This window comes from Scyliorhinus torazame, chromosome 10 (genome assembly GCF_047496885.1).
Source record: "Scyliorhinus torazame isolate Kashiwa2021f chromosome 10, sScyTor2.1, whole genome shotgun sequence".
Classification (NCBI taxonomy): Eukaryota; Metazoa; Chordata; class Chondrichthyes; order Carcharhiniformes; family Scyliorhinidae; genus Scyliorhinus; species Scyliorhinus torazame.
The window spans coordinates 84,833,948-84,857,487 of record NC_092716.1 but is presented as its reverse complement, the minus strand read 5'-3'; the positions used below and the strand labels follow the sequence as shown (position 1 = coordinate 84,857,487).

Sequence of the window (23,540 nt, the reverse complement as noted above, 5' to 3'; positions counted from 1 at the left end):
TTTGCTCTTGTGATCTATACAATACAGTTCAACACCAAGAATCGTCTGCAACCATTCGTCATCCGTATGTTAAAAGTATTTTCAGTGAAAAATACATAATAATAATCTTTAATTTGGGAGAAAATGTGAAAAAGGAGACTAAAAATATATATTTTTTATAAGAACAATAATCTTCATTATTGTCACAAGTAAGCTTACATTAACACTGAAATGAAGTTACTGTGAAAAGCCCTTAGTTGCCATTCTCAGGTGCCTGTTCGGGTACACTGAGTGAGAATTCAGAATGTCCAATTCACCTAACAGCATGTCTTTCGGGACTTGTGGGAGGAAACTGGAGCAGCCGGAGGACACCCGTGCAGACACAGGGAGAACGTGCAAACTCCGCACGGACAGTGACCCAAGGCGGAAATCGAACCTGGTACCCTGGTGCTGTGAAGCAACAGTACTAACCGCTGTGCTACTGTGCCGCCCCATTTTGCTCTCCCAGAGGTTTTGAATAAAATTCTACAAAAAAATTGTTAAAAACTAAAACTCACCCCTATTATTTTCAGAACTATGCCACAGCGTATTGTTCAATTATCAGTTTTAATATCAAAGTAGTAACTCAACAATATACCATAAGAAATGAATTAAATGTGGGGTTTGGCACTTATACTGAAGGAGAAAAATTGAATTTGGTTTAATTCAAATTTACAGGTGTCCATATGAGAGTCTATTCAAACATTATTACTGCTCTGAACAGTTACTGTATTCCAAAATACTTACAATTATTTTTTCCACAATGGCTGTTTTACCTTGGAACTGCTGTCCTTCCCAACTTAGGCATGATGCGTCAATCTACAGCAAAAATACATGTAAGCAATTAAATCGGTTTATGAATTATCTCCCAAGAAGTATGCAAAGTAACAATTGCTCCCTCAGGGCAAACTTGTATATTGCAAGTAGAGAAACTACCTTTTTGTTGGAAGGAGGCACTATGGTTAAATTTAGAGTTTAAGTTTAGAAAATAAATGCTCTGCTTGTCACCCAAGGGTCAACGCTGAACATGCCTAGATTAACCGCAAAATAAACTAAATATAGAATAAAGCTTTCTGTATAATTTGCCAACAATGCACCTTAACCGGAATCTCATTAAGTGCATAGGTCCAGCTGATGTCCAGTGACAAAAAAAGTCTTACTTTCCCGTATAAAAATATTCTACTCTTAATTAAAGTTGCTTAATTCAAATTATCTGACCATTATAGCACTGTGCTAGTCGTTACATTATTTACTGTACCATCCCAAAACACCAAAAATGGCATATAATTATCAGGAATACACTACTATTCATTAAGATCAGAAACACAGAAGTATATCTTATGGAAATAGGACAGGAATAGAGTGTTGTGATTGAAATTATCTGCAAAGGAATGAGGGTTGACTTAAAATTAAATTCAATCAATAAAATCCTTTAATGTAGCAGTTTTAATTCTTAGTAGCAAAGCAATACTTAGTTTCCAAGCATCTCTACAGAAGAGTTACATGTAAAAATTCCTTCATTTTCTTGAATCAAGTCACATTAAAGAAACAAAAAAGTAGGCAGGACCCAGTTCATACTTACATATAATGATCCTAGTTGGCTCCTGTCTGCATCAAAAACTTGATAGTAATGTTGTACAAAGCCACTTCCAATCTGCTCCCAGAGAGGCTTGTCACCCATTCTGATCACAGCCACAGGCACTAAAAATAGAGCAGAACAAAGATTCAGTATGTCACAAACTTAAAATGACTAATGTTCATTTGTTACTGCATTTCCTTTTTTTAATCCAAGAAAACATGAAAACTATAGGTTGCAGGGTTTTCCACTGTTTTCATTAATGTAATGCAGTAGTCGCCTGAAAAGATCCATGTATATCCATAGATCCCGACAGTGCAGAAGGAAGACATTCAGCCCATCGCGTCTGCACTGACCCTCCCAAACTCACTTAATCTGCAAATCTTTGGACAATAAGGGACAATTCTAGCATGGCCAATTCACCTAACCTGTGCATTTTTGGACCGTGGGAGGAAACTGGAGCACCTGAGGAAACCCACGCAGGCACGGCAAGAATGTGCAAAATACACAGTCACCCAAGGTCAGAATTGAACCCGGGCTCCTGGTGCTGTGATGCAGCAATGCCACCCTATGGACCCAGATGGACTGGAAAATCCACCCTAACAGTCTTCCCTTCACATATGTATAATTTTGAATCCATCCTGCTGCAAATAGGACAGGTAACTTGAAATTGCAATTTAACACTGGGATCTGAACGTGATTCCCAAATCTGGGAATGGAAAGATGAATCCCTAGGATTAAATACTCCACCCGGAATTTAATGTTCTACTAACAGAACAAATGCAGACTCAAAAGAGTTGTCAATTTTTTTTTAATTATAAATTTGGAGTACTCAATTCTTTTCTTCCAATTAGGTGGCAATTTAGCGTAGCCAATTCACCAACCCTGCCCTTTTTTGGGGGTTGTGGGGGCGAGACCCACGCAGCCATGGGCAGAATGTGCAAACTCCAAATAGACAGTGACCCAGGGCCGGGATAGAAACAGATCCTTGGAGATGAGGCAGCAGTGCTAACCACTACACCACAGTGCTGCCCAGAGTTGTCAAATTAAGACATTTACAAATAAAAATTAAATTAAAAGAATACAAATGTGCACAAATAAAATGTCTCACAGCCAGCAAAGAGCAAAACCATTTGAGCTTCAAGGAAAATCTAAATTTACTGACCAAGGTGGGTTCGGGCAATAAGCAGATAGGAGGAACAGCTGTACAGAAAAATAAAGCATGGTTCTGCTAGTTTGCCTTCTACTATCAAGTTGCATGATACAATGATAACAAACTTGCTGACTAATCAGAACGGTCAATCTCTATCAACCAATCTACAACATATCCAGAGAGGGGGGTGAAAAAATTATCAGCAGTGGAAACCAATTGGAACCATTGGTCCAACAACTTGTTACGGTATTTGGAGTGGATTTATATGTTGCCTTTAACTTAGTGCAACATCCCTATGTGCTTCACAACAACTTTGTCAAATATTTGACACCAAGTCACACAAGAGAATATTAGGACCAGAAACCTAGTTAGATGTCGGCTTAAAAGCAGCATCTGAAATAGAGAGTGCAGTTGAGGGAGACAGGGAGAGAATTTCAGTGCATAGAGCCAAAAGAGATGCTCTGCTGCTGACATCACCAAATCCCATGAATAAACATTGGAAAAAAGGCAATAAAATCAGTGTTCCAAGCATGTTGCGATGAACTTACTGTATTAAATAGTACAGGAACAGTGTTGTGACTGAAACTATCTGCAAAAGGAATGATGGTTGACTTGAAATTAAATTCAATCCACTCAATAAAATCCTTCAATACAGTAGTTTTAATTCTTAGTAGCAAAACAACACTTACTTTCCAAAGTGATGGAAGGAGTTATCAACATGCTATTAGCGGTACCTACTCAGCAATAACCTGCTCACGGACGCTCAGTTTGGGTTCCGCTAGGGTCACTCAGCTCCTGACCTCATTACAGCCTTGGTTCAAACATGGACAAAAGAGTTGAATGCCAGATGTGAGGTGAGAGTGACTGCCCTTGACATCAAGGCAGCATTTGACTGAGTATGGCATCAAGGAGCCCTAGCAAAACTGAGTCAATGGGAATCAGGGGGGAAACTCTCTGCTGGTTGGAGTCAAACCTGGCACAAAGGAAGATGGTTGTAGTGTTGGAGGTCAATCATCACAACTCAAGGACATCACTGCAGAAGTCCTAGGCCCAACCATCTTCAGCTGTTTCATCAATGACCCCCCTTCCATCATAAGGTCAGAAGTGGGGATGTTTGCGGATGACTACACAATGTTCAGCACCATTCGCAACTCCTAAGATAATGAAGCAGTCCATGTCCAAATGCAGCAAGACTTGGACAATATTCAGGCTTGGGCTGACAAGTGGCAAGTTATATTCGCGGCACACATGTACCAGGCAATGACCATCTCCTACAAGAGAGGATCTAACCACCACCCCTTGACATTACCATCGCTGAATCAACATCCTGGGGGTTACCATCAATCAGAAACTGAACTGGAATAGCCACATTAATGCTGTGGCTACCAGGGCAGGTCAAAGGCTAGGAATCCTATGGAGAGTAATTTACCTCCTGACACCTCCCCAAAGCCTGTCCACCATCTGCAAGGCACAAGTTAGAACGTAAGGGAATACTCTCCACTTGCCTGGATGGTTGCATCTCAAGAAGCTCGACACCATCCAGGGCAAAGCAGCCCGCTTGATTGCTACCCCTTCCACAAACATTCAGACCCTCCTCCACTGCCGAACAGTGGCAGCCGTGTGTATTTTGTACAAGATGCACTGCAGTAACTCACCAAGTTTCCTTACACAACACCTTCCAAACCCACGACCATTACCATCTAGAAGAACAAGAGCAGCAGATACCTGGGAACTCCACCACCTGGAGGCTCCCCTCCAAATCACTCACCACCCTGACTTGGAAATATATCGCTGCTTCTTCACTGTCGCTGGAGCAACTTGCTGGAACTCCCACCCTAATAGCACAGTGGGTGTACCTACACCACAATGACTGCAGCGGTTCAAGAAGGCAACTCACCACCACCTTCAGAAGGGCAACTAGGTTTGGGCAACATATGCTGGCCTAACCAGCGACGCCCACATCCCGTAAATGAATTTTTTTAACGACCAAACAAATGGAAAACACTTGGGATAAGATTACATGCTGCAGGAACAAATTTGCTCTTTAAGATCAATTCAGAGGGCAGCACGGTGGGGCAGTGGGTTAGTACTGTGGCCTCACGGCGCCGAGGTCCCAGGTTCGATCCTGGCTCTGGGTCACTATCCGTGTGGAGTTTGCACATTCTCCCCGTATTTGCGTGGGTTTCACCTCCACAACCCAAAAATGTGCAAACTAGGTGGATTGGCCACGCTAAATTGCCCCTTAATTGGAAAAAATGAATTGGGTACTCCAATTTTTTTTATTTTTTTTTAAAAGATCAGTTCAGCTTCTGTTGTATTGAAGTGGCAAGTAAGTGGGGCTTCAGTTCCAATTTCAAAAACTTCAAACCTTCCAAAAAATTTCAAACATTTCCAAAAGCTAAAATCAGATTTGAAGCAAACCATTTCAAAGTAAAAGAAACTGATCACTGAAGTTACAGGAGATGTAGCCCTCAACATTAACCTAATGTATCTTCATTAGTAATTTTTATTCTTACTCATTTTCTCTCCTTCTGAGAAGAATTATTCCACTCACACCTTCCCCGAGTGGCCATTACTGCGAGCCCTGACATTACTGGCCGAAAACATGGGGGAGGGAGACGACAACAGCTGAACTGGATTCCACCTCCAACTGTGCAATTCAAGCTCCTGAATGATGACCACAAGTTAAGACATGAATGTTTTTCTTTCGCAATTTTGGGACGCAGAAACTAATTCCAGAACCACGACCACCCCAGTGGACGTCAGCAGATACAAACTGAATATGGGACCCCACTGGCTCAGATATTCATAACATGCATAACCTCGAAATCTTGGGAAAGCTGGACCCTATCTGGTCCTTCCTTATCTCTGGTCATCTGCACTCAATGACAAAAGATAGCCAGACATTTGTTTCCTGGTTAAGATTGTCAATTTTGTGGCAAATCATGGGTACTATGCTACATGAAGCTTATTTTTGTACACCCTAGGAAGCTATTGATTTGAAATGAAATGAAAATCGCTTATTGTCACAAGTAGGCTTCAAATGAAGTTACTGTGAAAAGCCCCTTGAGATGAAAAGAGAGAATGCTGGAAATGGTGGTTTCTCTCACTGCAGATGGTGCCAGGCCTGCTGGGTGTTTCCAGCGCTCTCGGTTTTTGTTCCAGATTCTAGCATCTGCAGCATTTTGCTTTTATATTACTGTCGATTTGGGAGAACTGAAAGCCAAATTTTATGGCAGAAAAGACATTTTACCAATACAATACACCCAAGTTTAGGCTCCAAGCTTGATCAATAGGTCATATTGTGAACACAGGAATAACTTCACCAAACATTTTTGTACTTAGGATTTAAAGGCAGCTGTTCAGTTTCTAGACAATTGTAACAAAAATACTCCTCTTGCTGCTCAGTGTCTGTATAGGTTTTACCCCCACAACCTAAAGATGTGCAGGTTAGGTGGATTGGCCACTTTTTTGTTTTTAAAAAGGACCCCCCCCCCCCGAAAAAAAAAAGCTCTTTGCACCTAATGAAATGCTTCTAAAGTTCAGTCATTATTGTAATATGGAAATCCCAGCAGAAGATTTTTGTGTAGGAAGCACCACCCACAAACAAAAATATGATATATGACCGAAGGATAAATATTGGCTTTGACACCAGGATAATGCCCCTACTCTTCTTTGAGACAGTGCGATCAAGAACAAAGAAAAGTACAGCACAGGAACAGGCCCTTCGGCCCTCCAAGCCTGTGCCGATCATGCTGCCCGTCTAAACTAAAATCTTCTACACTTCCGGGATCCGTATCCCTCTATTCCCATTCTATTCATGTATTTGTCAAGTTGCCCCTTAAACGTCACTATCATCCCTGCTTCCACCACCTCCTCCGGCTGCGAGTTCCAGGCACCCACTACCCTGTGTATAAAAAAGCTGCCTCGTACATCTTCTCTAAACCTTTCCCCCCTCGCACCTTAAACCTATGCCCCCTAGTAATTGACCCCTCTACCCTGGAAAAAAGTCTCTCACTATCCACTCTGTCTATGCCCTTCATAATTTAGTAGACCTCTATCAGGTCACCCCTCAACCTCCGTCGTTCCAGTGAGAACAAGCCGAGTTTACTCAACGTCTCATCATAGCTAAAAATCGATCGCTTACGTACGCTTGAAGGGGCAGACGAGGCCTTGTTTTAACATCACATCCTTAAGATTGCACCTTCCACAGTGCAACCCTCCCTTGATATTGTACTGGATTGTCAGCCTAGATATTTGCGCTCAAATCTCTGCTGTTACATTCACTCCCAACTTTTTTTAAAATAAATTTAGAGTACCCAATTCATCTTTTCCAATTAAGGGGCAATTTTAGCGTGGCCAATCCACCTAGCCTGCACATCTTTGTGTTGCGAGGGCGAAACCCACGCAAACACGGGGAGTATGTGCAAACTCCACACGAACAGTGACCCAGAGCCGGGATCAAACCTGGGACCTCGGCAACGTGAGGCAGCAATGCTAACCACTGTGCCACAGTGCTGTCCTCACTCCCAACTTTTTGACAGAAACTAGCAGGTTACCACTGAGCCATGGTTAACAGCAGCAGAATGCTGAAGCACAAGTGGTAGTACATAGAAATTCACTTGAAAATAAAGATAATGATATTGAGAATTTTATTTTCAGAGTACAGTGGCATGTGTGTTTAAATCAAAACCTCTTTTGTCAGTTGATTCTGGATTTGTACAAATAACCCTTCATTGAATTCGCAATCTCAGCCATTTCGTTGAGAGATAGTGCAGACACTTTCCAGGAAAGATGAAACAGTTAATCATATTAGCTTAATTTTGGGGGGAGATTCACGTCACAGGGATTATATTTTTAACAGAAATCAACGCTAGGTCATGCAGGACCTTCATTCTCAAGACATTGGATAGAAGGGAGGAAACAGAGTAAGCGTGATAAGCAGTTTCTCAAATTGGATGAAGGCCGGTAGCGATTTGTCAATGGACTCCGAGAACAGTTCTGTTCACTGCATACGTCAACAATTTCAATATTAGCTAGAGGGATTAGTCTTCAAATGTTTAAGACAATAATAAAAGAGACACAAATAATTTTGAGGATCAAAGGAAGCTGCTTGGGATGATGGGATGGTGGAATGGGCAAAACGTGGCACATCAAATCCAATGTCAGTTAATGAGAATGGTATAATTTTGAATTGGGGAAGGATGGACAAAGTGGTAAAATTGTAAGATTTAGGAATTCAGGTTTACAAAGTATTAGTAGCAGCATCAAAATACTGCCACAAGGACGAGATTTAGCGCAAGTGATTTGTTTAAACATTGGATTTGGAATGTATGACTAGAGTTAGTGATTGTATATGAGACCATATCAACACTGAAGAATAGGCAAGTGGTTGAAGGAAAGAAGAGCAAAAGAATACGGGAACATGGAAAGCATACAGGGCAAGGACTACAGGTTTACACCAGCAGGAGCTGCTTGGGCCATATGGCCTGTTTTAATTTTGTAATTTCCATGCAATTCAAATAATTAAATGACTGATGCAGCAATGACTATGTAAGATAGGCTGCAACGGGACTTCCAGTGGCGGCTATGAGGGAATAAGTCGCGCTTTTGGTGGCTCTCTCTCCGTCAGACTTTTAGACCTTTTCCCCCCGACTTTTTCGAACTTTTGAGCGCTGGAGGGAAAACAACAGCACTGTAGATCTGGATCCATACAGAGTTGTATGGACTTAAGGAGTAGAAGAGAGCAAAAACAGACGAAGAAGGGGCTGAACAAAGGTGGTGTGGAAGTTCAAGTGGGAGGAAAGATGGCCGACAAACGGGCCACGGAACGGACGGTCCAGACAGCACTGGACAACATGGTGAAGATCATGAAGGAAAGCTTTGCAGCACTGAAGCGGGATAATTTGGAACCGCTTCAGAAAGCGGTGGAGAGTCTGGCCCAAAGGCTGGACGCCCAGGATAAGAAGGTCCAGGCACTGGAGAAGACAGTGGAGGAGCAGGCGGATTTCCAAACGATAGCGGTCGTGGAAATTAGAAAGTTGAAGGAGCAACAATCAAGGCTGATGGACAGGCTGAAGGACCTGGAAAATAGGTCTCGCCAGCAGAATCTGAGAATCACTGGGCTCCCGGAGGGGGCCAAGGGAGTGGATGCCACGGCATATGTGGCAGACATGCTGCAGAAGGTGGTGGTGGATGATTTCTTCCCACGTCCGTTGGGGCTGGACAGGGCACACAGAGTGCAGGCGAGGCAGCCGCGAGGGGGGGGCGGGCGATGGTGGTCAGGTTCCATAGGTTCGTGGACAAGGAGCAGGTCCTACAGTGGGCAAAGAACACGAAGAGCTGCTTATGGAACAACAGTGTCCTGCGCATCTATCAGGATCTGAGCCGGGGGTGGCCAGAAGGGCAGCCTACAGACAAATTAAAGGGACCCTGTTTAAAAAGGTCAAGTTCGGGCTACTTTTTCCGGCGCGGCTTTGGGTCACATACCGAGAACAGCAACATTATTTTGACGACCCGGAGGAAGCGATGGACTTCGCTAAGGGGCATGGACTGGTGCCGAACTGAGGACCCATGGACTCACGTTAAAGTTTTTCAAGGGATGTTTGCATTTGTTTGTGGATCGCCCTTCGTGTTAGCGATGTCGTTCGGCATGTTCTTTGACTTAAAATTTGGGGTGTTCTTGTGTTTGATTTTGCCTGTTTGAAAGTTTTAAAGTTAAAGCCAAAGTCATAGTTAAAGGTTAAGTTGTTGGGTGCTGGGGGGCTGTACGGGTTCTTTTTGCTATTTTTCTGGTAATGTTGGGGGGGGGGGGGGTGTGGTAGCGCCCACCTCATTATACAGTTTGAATTGCACTATTGTGGGAGCGAGCTTTGTTCTTGGTTTGTTTTCTCTCTGTTTCGGTCCCAGAGTAATTGCTCGATGGGTGTGGGGGGGGGAAGAGAGAGGACACGACACACAATAGGTGGAAGACATGGTGGCGCCAGGGTTGAGAGTCACCAGGCTAGCTGCTTTGAGCTAGTCAACGGGAGCGAGGTTGGGGGCCACAGAACCGTTGGCAATTGCTCTGAGAGCGGCATGGGGATGGAAGGGAATGGTCCGGGGGGGGGGGGGGGGGGGGGGGGGGGGGGGGGGGTAGAACACAAGGTCTCGCTCTATGCGGATGACCTGCTTTTGTACATGTCGGATCCAGTGGCAGGGATGGACGGGATTATGGAAATCCTTGGGGAATTTGGCCAGTTTTCAGGGTACAAGTTGAACATGGCAAAGAGCAAGATGTTTGTGATGCAGGCGAGAGGTCAGGAGAATAGGCTGAGGGAGCTACCGTTTAAGCTGGTTGGGGAAAGTTTTAGGTATTTAGGGATACAAGTGGCGCGGGACTGGGGCAGGATGCATAGGTTGAACTTGTCGAGGCTGGTGGAGCAAATGAGGAGCGAGTTCCGGAGGTGGGATGCGCTCCCGCTGTCACTAGCGGGGAGAGTACAGAGGGTGACGATGACGATCCTCCCAAGATTGCTGTTTATTTTTCAGTGTCTCCCTATTTACATTCCGTGGTCCTTTTTTAAAAGGATCAATAAAATCATCCTGGGATTTGTTTGGGCGGGGACGTCCCCGCAAGTAAAGAGGGGGATGCTGGAACGGAACTGTAGCGAGGGGGGACTGGCGTTGCCAAACCTCAGCAACTAATACTGGGCGGCTAAAATAGCCATGATAAGGGAATGGATGGTGGGTACGGGGTCGGTTTGGGAGAGGATGGAGGCTGCTTCGTGCAGGGGCACCAGCTTGGCAGCCCTGGTCACGGCTCCTCTGCTGCTCCCACCGGCCAGGTATTCCACCAGCCCTATAGTGGTGGCGGCTCTGCGGATTTGGGGCCAATGGAGGAAGCGCGCGGGGGAAGTGGGAGCGTCGGTCTGGTCCCCAATATGTAACAACCACCGATTTGGCCCGGGAAAGATGGACGGCGGGTTTCGAGCGTGGCGGAGGTGGGAAGGATGGGTGTCTTGTTCCTGGAAGGGAGCTTCGCGAGCATGACGGCGCTGGAGAAGTTCGGGCTGGCAAGGGGAAATGACTTTTGGTACTTGCAGTTGAGGGATTTTGTACGTAGACAGGTCCCGTCCTTTCCACACCTTTCACCAAGCGGGATCCAGGACAGAGTAGTTTCGAGGGGGGAGGTAGGAGAGGGGAGAGTCTCGGATATTTATAAGGAGCTTATGGGAGCGGAGGACACAGGGACCGAGGAACTGAAACTCAAGTGGGAGGAGGAGCTTGGTAGGGAGCTGGAGGGAGGCGTATGGGCAGACGCTCTGAGGAGGGTAAACGCAACCGCAACATGTGCCAGGCTCGGTCTGATTCAGTTCAAGGTACATCACCGGGCCCACATGACGGTGGCCCGGATGAGTAAATTCTTTGGGCTGGAGGACAAGTGTGCTAGATGTACGGGAGGACCAGCGAACCGTGTCCACATGTTCTGGGCGTGCCCAGAACTCAGGGGGTACTGGCAGGGATTTGTGGACGTCATGTCCCGGGTACTGAAAACAGGGGTGGCGATGAGTCCAAAGGTGGTGATTTTTGGGGTGCCGGAGGACCCGGGAGTCCAGGAGGGGATATAGGCCGACGTTGTGGCCTTTGCTTCCCTGGTAGCCCGGCGACGAATACTGTTGGCCTGGAGGGACTCAAAGCCCCCAAAGGCCGAAGTATGGCTGTCGGACATGGCAAGTTTTCTCGGCTTGGAAAAAAAATCAAGTTCGCCTTACGAGGATCACTATCGGGATTCGCCCAGAGGTGGCAACCATTCATCGACTTCTTCGCGGGGAACTAATCGTGGTTGGGGGGGGGGTAGAATAGTGTAGAGTAGGGGGGGAAGAATAGGCGGGTCTATTTGTGAGAGAGGAACTGTTATTTGTACTATGTTTTTGTAATTGATATTTGCACACTAATGTATATTGTTACTGTTTACAATGTCAAAAATACCTCAATAAAATTGTTTGTTTAAAAAAAAGATAGGCTGCAACCCTGCAGGATATGTAGTCTCCCAGAATAGAAAATTAATGGCAGCACAGTAGCAGTGGGTAGCAGTGTTGCTTCATAGCGCCAGAGTCCCAGGTTCAATACCCGGCTTGGGTCAGTTTGTGCGGAGTCTGCACGTTCTCCCCGTGTCTGCATGGGTTTCCTCCCGGTGATCCGGTTTCCTCCCACAAGTCCCGAAAGACGTGCTGTTAGATAATTTGGACATTCTGAATTCTCCCTGTGGACCCGAGCAGGTGCATGTGGCGACTAGGGGCTTTTCACAGTAACGTCATTGCAGTGTTAATGTAAGCCTACTTGTGACAATAACGATTACTATATCCTGGGCACTGTCATTGACAAACCAGGAGATAATTCTGCAGTTGACACTTGCATGCCTCCAGGTGTCTCATGCAAGAGATACTCGTGCACCAGCTGAAATGCTTCCAGCCCGAGAGTGTTGCCGCAGCACTGCTTGCAGCTGTCTATCTAGACTCCTACCTATTCCCCATCTACCATTTTAATAAACAGGCTGGATTTCTTGATGGTTGGTCATGCACAGCTGTGGTAACCTCAGCCCCAGCAAAGTTATGAAGGCAGACAGAGTTGAACCAGTTAGCCACAAGAAAATTGCTATTAAACTGTGAAATTAAATTATTAAATGAAATCAAACCACGCAATTAAATTATCAAAAGTGCAGCCTGAAAGTTCTGAAACTGCTAAGCAATTTAACTGAAGCTTGGAGGTGACTAGCCTCTTTATTATGCAAGATCTGACAACTGTGGATATAGCACTGCTCATTCTTCTTAAATGAACAGTCCAGGGTGCCAGGCAGATTTCTTCTTTAGTTCATTATACTTTTTGTCCCCTGTCCAACCCCACCTCAAAAATGTTGAAAACGTGTAACTTGAATTTAAAAATAATTTTTACATTTCACAACGATGCTCTCAAAGATATGCTTGTACGGCCAAATTAAATGAGTTACAAGTGTCTACGATTAAAGGGTTGCCAACTCTCACAGCCTGTCCGGCATGAAACTGTGAGCAAAGATACTCAACTGCAGGAATCTAAATCTTTATGATGTAAATACAAAAATATTTACAAGTTACAGACAATTTCCACACAATCAGATGGCACATGATCAAATGTCACACGATTAACAACCTCCAGAGTCATTAACCCTACATGTAGTACATAATGACTTTCAAAGTTTGAATGAAAAAATATTAGCGTTTACTTGTTTGTGACAATTTGATGTCAAATTCTATTCATTCAAATAAGACATCATTGGCTTCAAATAGCAATGGATGTTGAATGATGAAGATAGAGTGAACGATTATGGAGATTGACAGATACTCCAGCACTGAAAACTATGGAGATGCTTCCCTCTCCCATGTAAAATGCAAATTTAGTATATAATTGGTATCAAATGAAACGAACATGTCTCAGCTTCCTCCCAAGTGTTAGGATATCTGCATTTCAATTGTTGTACACAACAAATTGGTTGCTGGCATTGTACAGCTAAGGCCTTCATCTGCTCTGTCAGGTCCCATACATCAAAAGTATCAGTCATCTTTTGTTGAATGTTTTGCCGAGTGAACTCTTCATCGCCTAATCCTGACTAACCAGAAGCTGTATGAGCTCCATATTATCAACTTTGGCACGGAGAAAATTGCTACACTGATCAAAAGCACTCATTGCTACTCGTTTATGCAAACATTAGTTTGCAAAAATCACAAGAAAAGTATAAACTGAGCAGCAAATATTAAAAGTTCTAACTGATTTTTTAAAAATACATTTTGAAAACATGGAGACAGGAAAATTATATGATTAAAAGTAAAAGAAAAGATAGAACAGCAAAGGGAGAATAGGGTTATCCCAAGCATAGGTTCAAGAAAGGATGGAAAACACACATTTTCCATTACAGAAACCCATGAGCTGCTGAGCTTTTACATTCACAACAAGATAACGCATGATCAGAAATGGGCAAACCAAACAAATTTCAAATTGTCAGATTAGGTGGTATAATAGTGATATTAACAGACAGTGAAAGATGCATTTGTTACAAGCTCCAATTATTCCTTGCTTGATGCACTTTGCAATGACAGAACTACTGTCATGGATCTTATAAATTTCTCCATCGTGTTTTCTGACCCTTGTTATTCTTAATCTCCATTTATCTATAAAGCATTCATCTATATTTGTACCGCTATTCATCTATGTTACTGCAAAAGCTATGCACAATTTTTAAAAAATATTATGTGTACAGACCTGATGCACAACTACTTTAAACTTTATCCCTACCTGTCCCATTCAGCTTGCATTTACCCAAATTGCTATACCATTCTATTGTCTTGACTTTTTGATTGAGATTTCTAAATCTCACTTTACCTGAATCTTCCCCACTCCTTTTTCATGTACAGCCATACCATAGTCCTCGCAATACAATTCACCAGAACCCTGACCCCAGCCAGTTTTAAGTAGAGCCCATCCCTTCCGGAACAGCTCCCTCTTACCCCAGTATTGGTATCAGTGCACCATGAATCAAAATCCCATCGTCCTTCATTACTCTTTGAGTCGCATGTTTAACCGTCTTATCTGCTTGACCATTGGTGTATGCCTCAGTTTACCAGGAAGGAGCAAAGACATAGAGGTCCATTTGTCTGCTATATCCCCTTAAGCTTTTCTTTATTAACCATTATTTATAATTTAACTTTTCTGAATGCTCCACTAAGTTCAGCAACAATCCGTTCTTGAAGAAAGTGTTGCAAATTCTGATAATTGCATGAAAATCTTCTTCTAACTCATGAGCCACTAGAACAATCCAATGCCCTCGGTGTCCTCAGATCACTATCCAATGATTCCTACTGGAAAAACAAGATGACAGATAAAGACATGACTATGGTTAGGTGCAACGTCCCCCATGGTAAAATAGCTTGTGCAACATACACTGCTGGGTTCACATGAAAAGAGCAAAGCACTAATGTCCTGCATTGCCTGTGAAACCCTTCAGATGATATTGGTAAAATGTTATGGGCCAGGGCTTAGAAACTCCAAAGTGTATTATGAAGCTCACCTGACCTATAACTTTTATGTTGAATTTGCCTGGGATGAGCACGAGAGCCTTCACTTCAGGTGTGATTCATCAGACTTCCTAGGCACTTTTATCAAAAGAAAATTTATTATAAGAATGTAGTTAATATATGTAAAACACTTATCAAGAATTTGTTATCAATTGGGTTTCGTCCCTACAGCCCAAAAGATGTGCAGGGAAGTGGATTGGCATTGCTAAATTGCCCCTTAATTGGAAAAAATGAATTGAGTACTCTAAACATTTTTTTAAATTATCAATTACAAACAAGAAAAAACACACAACAGCTACAGTAATCTATGTACATAATTCTTAATGAATCCCTCTTAGTAGCTGTTCCAATTCAATACAAAATCCAATAAACCAAAACCCCTTTCAGGGTCATGGCCCAACACACTGTAATCTCACTTGAATGGGACTGGTCCTTTCCCTGAGATTCTGGTTCAGCCTCCAACGAGCAGATTCAAAACTCCTTCCGGAAAGTATCTCTATCTTTAAAGTTACCACGGCAATTTGCCATACCCAATGTGCTTTCAGTTCACTGGAACAGCTTTCAAATAAAAACAGAGAAAACAGGGAAGCTGAAACCCAAACATTAAACCCCTTCTCTTCTGACAGCCACAGCCCAGCTCCACCCACAAATGACATCACTGAAGTCGTGCTACAAGCCATGTGGTAAAAACAAAATCTTTCTTAAAGGGACACTCCTATAATAAAAGGGAAGATGCGAGGAGTTTTTAGACCCTAATTTTCACCCCCCCCCCCCCCCAATCATTACCATTATCTACCCCATACAACCAGAGATCCTGTACTTTCAGTAAAGGCCCTAATCCAACTTAAAGGCGGAGACAAAACATGCAACTTGAATTTTTTGAAAAGCAATTCAGTGACAAGACAAAAAAAAAATGAAATTTTTTTGAAGAATATAAGAAGTGTTATATTGTCTGGATGAAATGTGTAGAATCCCTCTTGTGCAGAAGGCCATTCAAGCCATCAAGTCTGCATCTACCCTCCAAAAGAGCGACTACCTAGGCCCACTCAACCGCCCTATTCCCATAACCTAACCTGCATATTTTTGGACTATGGGAGGAAACCGGAGCACCCAGAGGAAACCTATGCAGACATGGGGAGAATGAGCAAACTCCACACAACCTTGGGTAACAAGGTTGGAATCAAACCCAGGTCCCTGGTGCTGCGAGGCAGTAGCGCTGACCACTGTACTGGAAATGTACATCATTTAATTATTTTCTTTAAAAAGACCTTCAATGCAGTCGACGAAGTTGAGGCGATACCACCGCTGGATTAGAAACAAGCTAATTCCATATCTATATTCAGGACATGGACAAAATCTAATTCAAGACAGTCAAATCCATCAGATTATCAAATAAGGGTACAATGCCTTGGACAGGATGTACTGACTTATGGTCAGATTTGATCACCTAGGAGGAAAACATTCAAACAATCTAAGTGGTGCAGAGAAATGTCACACAACCGCTGACATGTGTGAAAGGATTCAATTACATAAAAGGACTTGAGAAATTGAGGCCTGTATAATCTTGAAAGGAGAGTAAATGTGATCTCAAAAATTAACAAGATGTTAGAGGTCTGGCCAGGGCATCCACAATGCAGAACATAATTTTCTCTTACTTAACTGGTTTATGGTGCATTTATCAACTGAATTCTACCTCCAATCCCTTTCATCAGTAATTAGCCACTTTGCCTGCCTTAAAAGTACCCCTTTCCCATTCAACTAAACCAAGCCCAATACAGTAGAGTTTGCACTAGACTTTTGTACGGTCATTAATTAGATCAGCAGAACAATGACACAAATATGAATCCTCGAGTACTACTTCAAGGTATTCCATGATCATGAAATTATTCGAACACAGGCTATTCGACCCATTGTGCCTGTGTCGGTTCTTTGGTGGAGCAGTTCATTCAATTTCATCTCCCTCTCTCCCTTTAGTCCTGTAAATATGGTATTTATCCAGTTCTCTTTTGAATGTTACGACAGAATCTGCTTCCACCATTCGTTTCGGCAGATAAGAGATAAATTTCAGATCACAACTCACGGTATTAAAAAGGTTTCATGTTGCCTGTGGCTCTGGTTTAGCACAGTGGGCTAAACAGCTGACTTGTAATGCAGAACAAGACCAACAGCAAGGGTTCAATTCCCGTATCGGCCTCCCCAAATAGAATGGGCTTTTCACAGTAACTTCATTGAAGCCTACTTGTGATAATAAGCGATTATTATTTTTTTGCCACTGGGAACACACTGGGGGGGGGGGGGGGGGGGGGTGTCCCACCCTCAACTACATCACCTCTCTCCAGTACTGTAAATTCCTTGGATTATTTCTGCCATCAACCATGCCACCTTTTATTCCTTCCATATCTTGCTTGAATGCCAGGAATATTAAGGTCCTCTAAGACCTCTCTATCATAGGCACATGTGTTGACTCGTGCTGGTAGTTCTTCAACGATAATGATCACATTCCTGCATTTCTAATAATCTTCATTAATGTCACAAGTAGGCTTATATTAACACTGCAATGAAGTTACTGTGAAAATCCCCTCGTCACCACTCCAGTGCCTGTTCGGGTACACTGAGGGAGAATTCAGAATGTCCAATTCACCAAACAAGTCTTTCAGGACTTGTGGGAGGAAACCGGAGTACCCGGAGGAAACCCACGCAGACACAGGAGAACGTGCAGAGAATGTGGGGAGACCACACTGTGGGCAGCAAACACAGTAGACTAAATTGAAAGAAGTGCAAGCAAATTGCTGGTACACCTGGAAGGAATGTTTGATGCCTTGGGCAGTGAGGATGGAGAAGGTTAAAAAGGAAGTAATTGAGCAGTGGACGAGGGTGTTGCAGAGCGAACAGTCTCTTCGGAATTCTGACCGGGTTAGGGAGGCAAAGATATGTTTGGTGGTGGGATCATGCTGCAGTTGGCAGAATATAATCCTTTGAATACAGAAGCTGGTGGGGTGGAAAGTGAGGACGAGGGGAACCCTATCGATGTATGTTCCTCTCTCCACACTACTACCAGACCAGCCGAGCTTTTCTAGCACTGTTTTTATTTAAACCTTAATGCTAACTGGTTAAGTTCACTGATAGCACAAAGTTATATTGGTGTATTAAGGTAAAGCGGCAGAGTACTTACAAAATATAATATACCTAATACACCCTGTCACTAGCTATTGTCATAACAATAAATGCAACAACATGCAGGGGTTGTTTAGCACAGGGCTAAATCGCTGGCTTTGAAAGCAGACCAAGGCAGGCCAGCAGCACGGTTCAATTCCCGTATCAGGCGCCGGAATGTGGCGACTAGGGGCTTTTCACAGTAACCTCATTGCAGTGTTAATGTAAGCCTACTTGTGACAATAAGCGATTTTCATTTTCATTTCACATTTTGATTCTAATAAAGTTTGGTGATCAAATACAAGTTTCTTCAATGAACTACATATACAAAGGAGTAAACAATTTTTCAATGTATTACATGTAAAGACCCATACCAAACTTAAAATAAAGAAATAAGTAGATTGTCGTCCTTTAAAAAGATTCACGTTTATTGGCTGGAAGGGTTCTCTTCTAATACGCAAGGGTAGGCATCAAACCCAACCCTCAGAAAGACATTACGTTGAGTGGCATAAAACGCCCGAATAAGATCAAGGGGGAGGTGCAGCTACAGAAATTCAAACATGTATCGTTTATTCAAAGTCGACTGCAAACCGCCACTGAAGTGCCAAGAACTGAAAAAATATAAAACGTGCAAAACAGAACAAAGTACACACAACGAACGTACTTCAATACTTGAAAAGGACGGATTATGGTCGATCCGACACAAAGCGAAAATCCATCGGTGAATGAATGACCACTTATGGTTGCGAAGTGATCACGGTAACTCGAGGAAAAACCAAGTCTTCCTACACAAAAAAAAAATCAGCGGGTTCTTGTTGCGGGTGTGTCAACATGGGACGCTTAAATTTTAATTATTCTGAAACAAACAGCGGCCTTTTAACAGGAGCCTGGGGTTGGGGAGGAGGTTCACTAATGTACCGGTGGAGACACACACTGGACTGGGCTAATACTTCTAGCAAAATAATAGATTGGTTCCTCTTGAACAGAGAGGGAGAAATATGGCATTGTAGTGAAGGGGTGGGGTAGATTGAGGACTGAAGTGACTCGAGCTTTGAGCGGGCGGGGAATCTCCCCCTCTCTCACACTATGGGGAGGCGCGAGAAGCCACTCGCTCACCTCCAGCCGTTTACTTTTTTTTAAATAGATGATTCAAACTTAACGGTGAAGCGTCATTACCGCCGGCAACAGCCTTACTGCCGGCCGCTCAGACTCGCCCGCTCTTCTCTCAGCCCAACGGAGCCAATCCTGAAGCTAGATCACTGCAAGTGTAGACTGGCAACCGAGGGACAGGCCGCCATCATTCAACCTAAAAATATCTCCGCTCTCTCTCTCTCCACCACCCGCCCCTTGACCAAGCCAGGCCCGACCCCCGCCGCCAGTGTCGGCACGTCGGCCGCCTCACACCGCATTGTCATGTGCGCAGCGCGCCCAATAAACCCGCCCGCTCGCCTCTCATTACCGACCCCCATCCCCCTCCCTTCGCGGCCATTTCAGACCCTGACCATCGCAACACCTCGGCGGACTACGAAGAGAAAGGCGAAATAGGCAGACGCTTACCCCAGCGCCCCAAACTCCGGCCGATCGCAGTATGGCGACCAACGGCACCAGGCCCCTCCCAGCCCCTGCGTGTTTGGGGGGGGGGGGGGGGGGGGAGCAGAGAAGGAGGAGGCAACTTCTCGGCCGTTGGGGCACGGCGCATGCTCGAGGCAGCGCGGTGCACCTCGGGACTTGTTGTTCAGTCAACCAGCCCACAGCCGAGAGCGGGAGAGGGAGGAAACTACAATACCCAGGCTGCAATGTGAGCTCAACGTGTGCGGGGGCAAATCTCGAAAGTGGGGACAAATTTGGATGGTGCAAGTGTTAAATTGGGAATAGACATGTTTTTATCGAATAAGATAGGCACTTGAAATACTGTATCATCAAACTTGTGTTTAACTTTTACTGTTCTGTTTTTCCCCTCGCCCACCAATTCCTAATCCAGCATTTCAAACGGGGGTAGACTTTCAGAGTTAACAATAACTGGCCTCTCGTGTAACACCTAAATATCTACTCTTTCTGTCTGATTGTGTACAGGGGACATTTTACCTTCAACTTCCCTTGTGTTTTTCTATTTTCCCTATGCTTAATTGAAGTTTGTGAATCCCAACCGAGGAGTTAAAAAATGATAGTTGTGATCCGTTCATCTAGTTGTAATTCCGAGCTGCTGTCTCTGATATCCCAATGGGCGTTCAGTTACAGTGTTGAAGATTTGAGGACGCTTTTCAGTGCCTCGGTTCAGTCTTCTCCAACTTTGTATGAAATCCTTTAATGGGTTAATAACTAACTGCAATGTTTAGATCATACAGATCAGACAAATTGGAAGTTTGGTACCTGGTTTATTTATACTAGATTAATGTACACCTGGATTCCTGCTGTGGAATAGGATTATTTTTGATTGCTGAATGACTTCTTGTTTGAATAGTTTACTGTTGAGTGTGATGTATGAAAGAATAAGCACTTCACCAAGGTACTGAAATACAAAACAAACATCTGAAAACGTCTGAAAATAAATGTGTATTGCTACAATGTCCAATAAATAAATATTCATACATGATGACAGCACAATTTCGGTCTATGTATAAATTTTTGCTCCTGAGTTCAAGTGCCTACTTCTCCCAAAAAAAAACAAATATGGAGCAGTAAAACTTGCAATATGAAAAGAAAGACTTGCATTTACATGAGGTTTTCCACAACCTTATCACACTTCTGGCTATAAAGGAACAGATCAGCTTAAACATCATTCCATTTTACAACAGTAACTTGTACTCATATAGTACCTTTAAAGTACATCAACAGCCCATGATGCTTCATAGGAATGTTATCAAACAAACATGGACACTGAGCCACATATGAAAATATTCAGACAGGTGACCAAAAGCTTGCTCCAAAGAGCTGTGTTGTCAGGAACATCTTAAAGGTGGAGAGCGAAGTTTGAGAAAGGAATTCCAGAATTTAGGGCTGAGGGAGCTGACGGTATGTCTGTTATAGTGCAACCAATAAAATCTGGAATACACACGAGACCAGAGCTGGAGGAGCACAGTGAGCTTGTGGGAGGTTTCAGAAATCAAGAGGGACAAGGCAAGGGGGGATTTGAAAACAAATTTCAGCGGCTGGACACTCCGTTACTGATACTAAGTGTTGACACCAGGGCAGGATTCGTGGACTTGCTGGGGTGGAGATCGGGTGAGGAAGTGAAACTCTGCTTAGTTGTGGTTCCCTGTGCCACTTGTGTCAACTGGCCCCCAACACCACACCCACCACCCTCGCCCCCACACCACCCTCACCCCCATGGCTCACAGTCTATTCATGTGTCTTGCAGGACCTGCTGGTGATGGTGTCCCCCAGCCACTACCACAACCAGAACCTCCCACCATGTGGCGAACAGCAACAGCCACACCAACATGGAGTTGAAGCAGATGCCTGAAACCCAGGACACCACGCAGCTCGATTCCGATGTGGACACAGATTTCAGATTTCCCGTCACAGCTCTCTCCAACACCCTCCACCATCCCAGAGACACTCACCTCGGTTGGGCACTTTAGTGAAGATGCTCCTGGGACACTCTGATGTACACAGCTGCTCTGGTATATTTGGTGGAGATAGAAACTCCCAAGGGGGCGGACGGTTGGAGGGTGGACGTCCCCAGGAACAAGCTGCCATCCAGACAGGTTTCGGGATTCTGGAGCAGCCAGTCTCATGTACAATGGAGATGCAGTCGCAGAGCCAATGAGGGGTTGTTGGCGAGCATCCAGCACTTTCAGGTGCAGGTGGAGGAACAGGAGCAAGAGCAGGAGGTGTGCCGACCATGTGTGCCACCGAGGCCAACACTGCATGGGTGGCCTTGGGGGTTTGGGCTTTGGCAATGGATCAGCATGTCCAAGGTCTGGAGCAATCTGTGCACATGGTGGCCGAGGCCAAGGACAGGGCTGCCCTCTCACAGGCAACGATGTGACAGAGCCACATTGCAGCGGCGTTTCTGAACATGGCCCAGTCACAGTGGGCCATGGCTGAGAGTGTCGGCAGCATTGCCCAGGTGCTGGCCAACGTGGCGCAGAGGGAAATGGAGCAGTCACTGGCTGATGTGGCACAGACCCTGAAGGTCGTGGCGCAGTCCCAGGCAGAGGTGATCCACTCCCTGTGCTCCATGGCCTCAAGCAGGCAGACACTGGCCAAGATGAGAGCAGACCTCCGGGACTGGTGGCGGGTGCCTCAGGGGTTAGCTCTGCTTGTACCCCTGTCCCAAGGAGTAGCCCGGGGTCCACCAGGCACCCCAAGGGAGGAGGAGGTGATGGAGCCCATGCTGGTGACTCCCGCAGGGGAGGTGCAGGAACACAGCACCTCGGACGTCCCCCATCCCTGGTGCATCTGATGGTCAGCAAGCAGAACAAGTTGGCACCATGTCACCTGGGACACCCGAGCAGCAGCCAGGCCCATCCAAGCCTGGTCGCCCATAAGACAGCCACCAACGGGTCCCAGGTCGCAGGGAATTGCAGCAGGCCACCTCCACTCCAGATGTACCATCTGGAGATCCACCCAGATATAGCATTAGGGCCCGTAAGGCCAGAAAGTTAGACACCAGTTAAGTTGGCACGGGTGCAAGGCACAGTGTAGTGATAGGGGCCAACATGTATATAATTGTTGTGTGGGCCCTGGGTTGGCAGTAACATCGGGTCTGGTCCATGGGATGGAGGTAGATGGCAACCCGCTCTGCTATAAGCTCCGGTGCTCCACATCGTTTGACAACGACTGGCTCCTGCCCACGGTAGCACTTTCCGCCATCCATCTGAGTGATTCCTGCGTGCAAGCTAGCTATTCCATCACACGGTGCCATCGGATCTCTGGGATGGCAGTGGTGGGGACAGTCAAAGGGGAGGGTGGGTAGCCCATCCCACCCCACCCACAACTTTTGTCCATTCTCCCGCCCCCCTTTTTGGCCGGCCCAGACCAGCCCACCTCTCACAGCCTTCTGACAGAGCATCGAGGCAGGTTGTAACATTGTGCACAGGTATTTAATGTTGGGACGTCTCAAAGAGGCTGGGAATCGTCAAGTGTGCCAGGATGAAGGCGTATGCACATTGCCCGGGTATCGGGCACAGATGTGCATGATGCACTGCTGATGGTCACATATCAACTGCACGTTCATCGAGTGGAACCCTTTTTGGTTTGTATAGAGTGGCCTGTCATCTGCAGGTGCTCGAAGGGCAACATGCATTTTGTCGATCAACCCCTGGACCCAGGGCATATCGGCGATGTCGGCGAACCCCGTTGCCCGGGCATCCTGGTTGGCCCGGTCCACATTGAATGCTGTATTGTGCCGACTGGGTCTATAGGGTCTCCATGATGGCGCGCATGCACCATGCACCGAGTTCTGAGATTCTGGACAGGTCCCCAGTCGGCACCTGGAAGGAACCCGTGGCATAAAGGTTCAGGACTACCATCACCTTTACAGCCACCGAAGGTGGGTGTCCGCCCCCATTCCCCCACGGTGTCGGGTGCGCCATGATCAGGCAGATAT

At 45.1% G+C, this 23,540-nt stretch overlaps 1 protein-coding gene across 17 annotated transcripts in view; it reads right to left on the bottom strand.

Moving 5' to 3' along the window:
• LOC140430694 (nuclear transport factor 2) overlaps nt 1-19,630 on the bottom strand; it is a 64,510-nt gene extending 44,880 nt beyond the window's left edge. For 6 of the 17 annotated variants that reach the window (XR_011949506.1, XM_072518356.1, XM_072518340.1 and 3 more), the window contains exons 1-4: nt 19,544-19,630; nt 18,651-18,771; nt 1,601-1,719; nt 766-837 (exon numbers count right to left, since the gene is read on the bottom strand). Coding sequence is in view for 16 of the 17 variants with exons in the window: in XM_072518356.1 (XP_072374457.1) it covers nt 766-837; nt 1,601-1,719; nt 18,651 (192 nt within the window). In the remaining variant the exon portion in view is untranslated. Of the gene's footprint in view, nt 1-765; nt 838-1,600; nt 1,720-14,826; nt 14,912-18,650; nt 18,772-19,102; nt 19,127-19,162; nt 19,318-19,543 lie in introns of those variants that run through there. The other 11 variants (XM_072518344.1, XM_072518346.1, XM_072518351.1 and 8 more) reach the window with 11 other exon arrangements.
• Nucleotides 19,631-23,540: the final 3,910 nt, after the last annotated feature.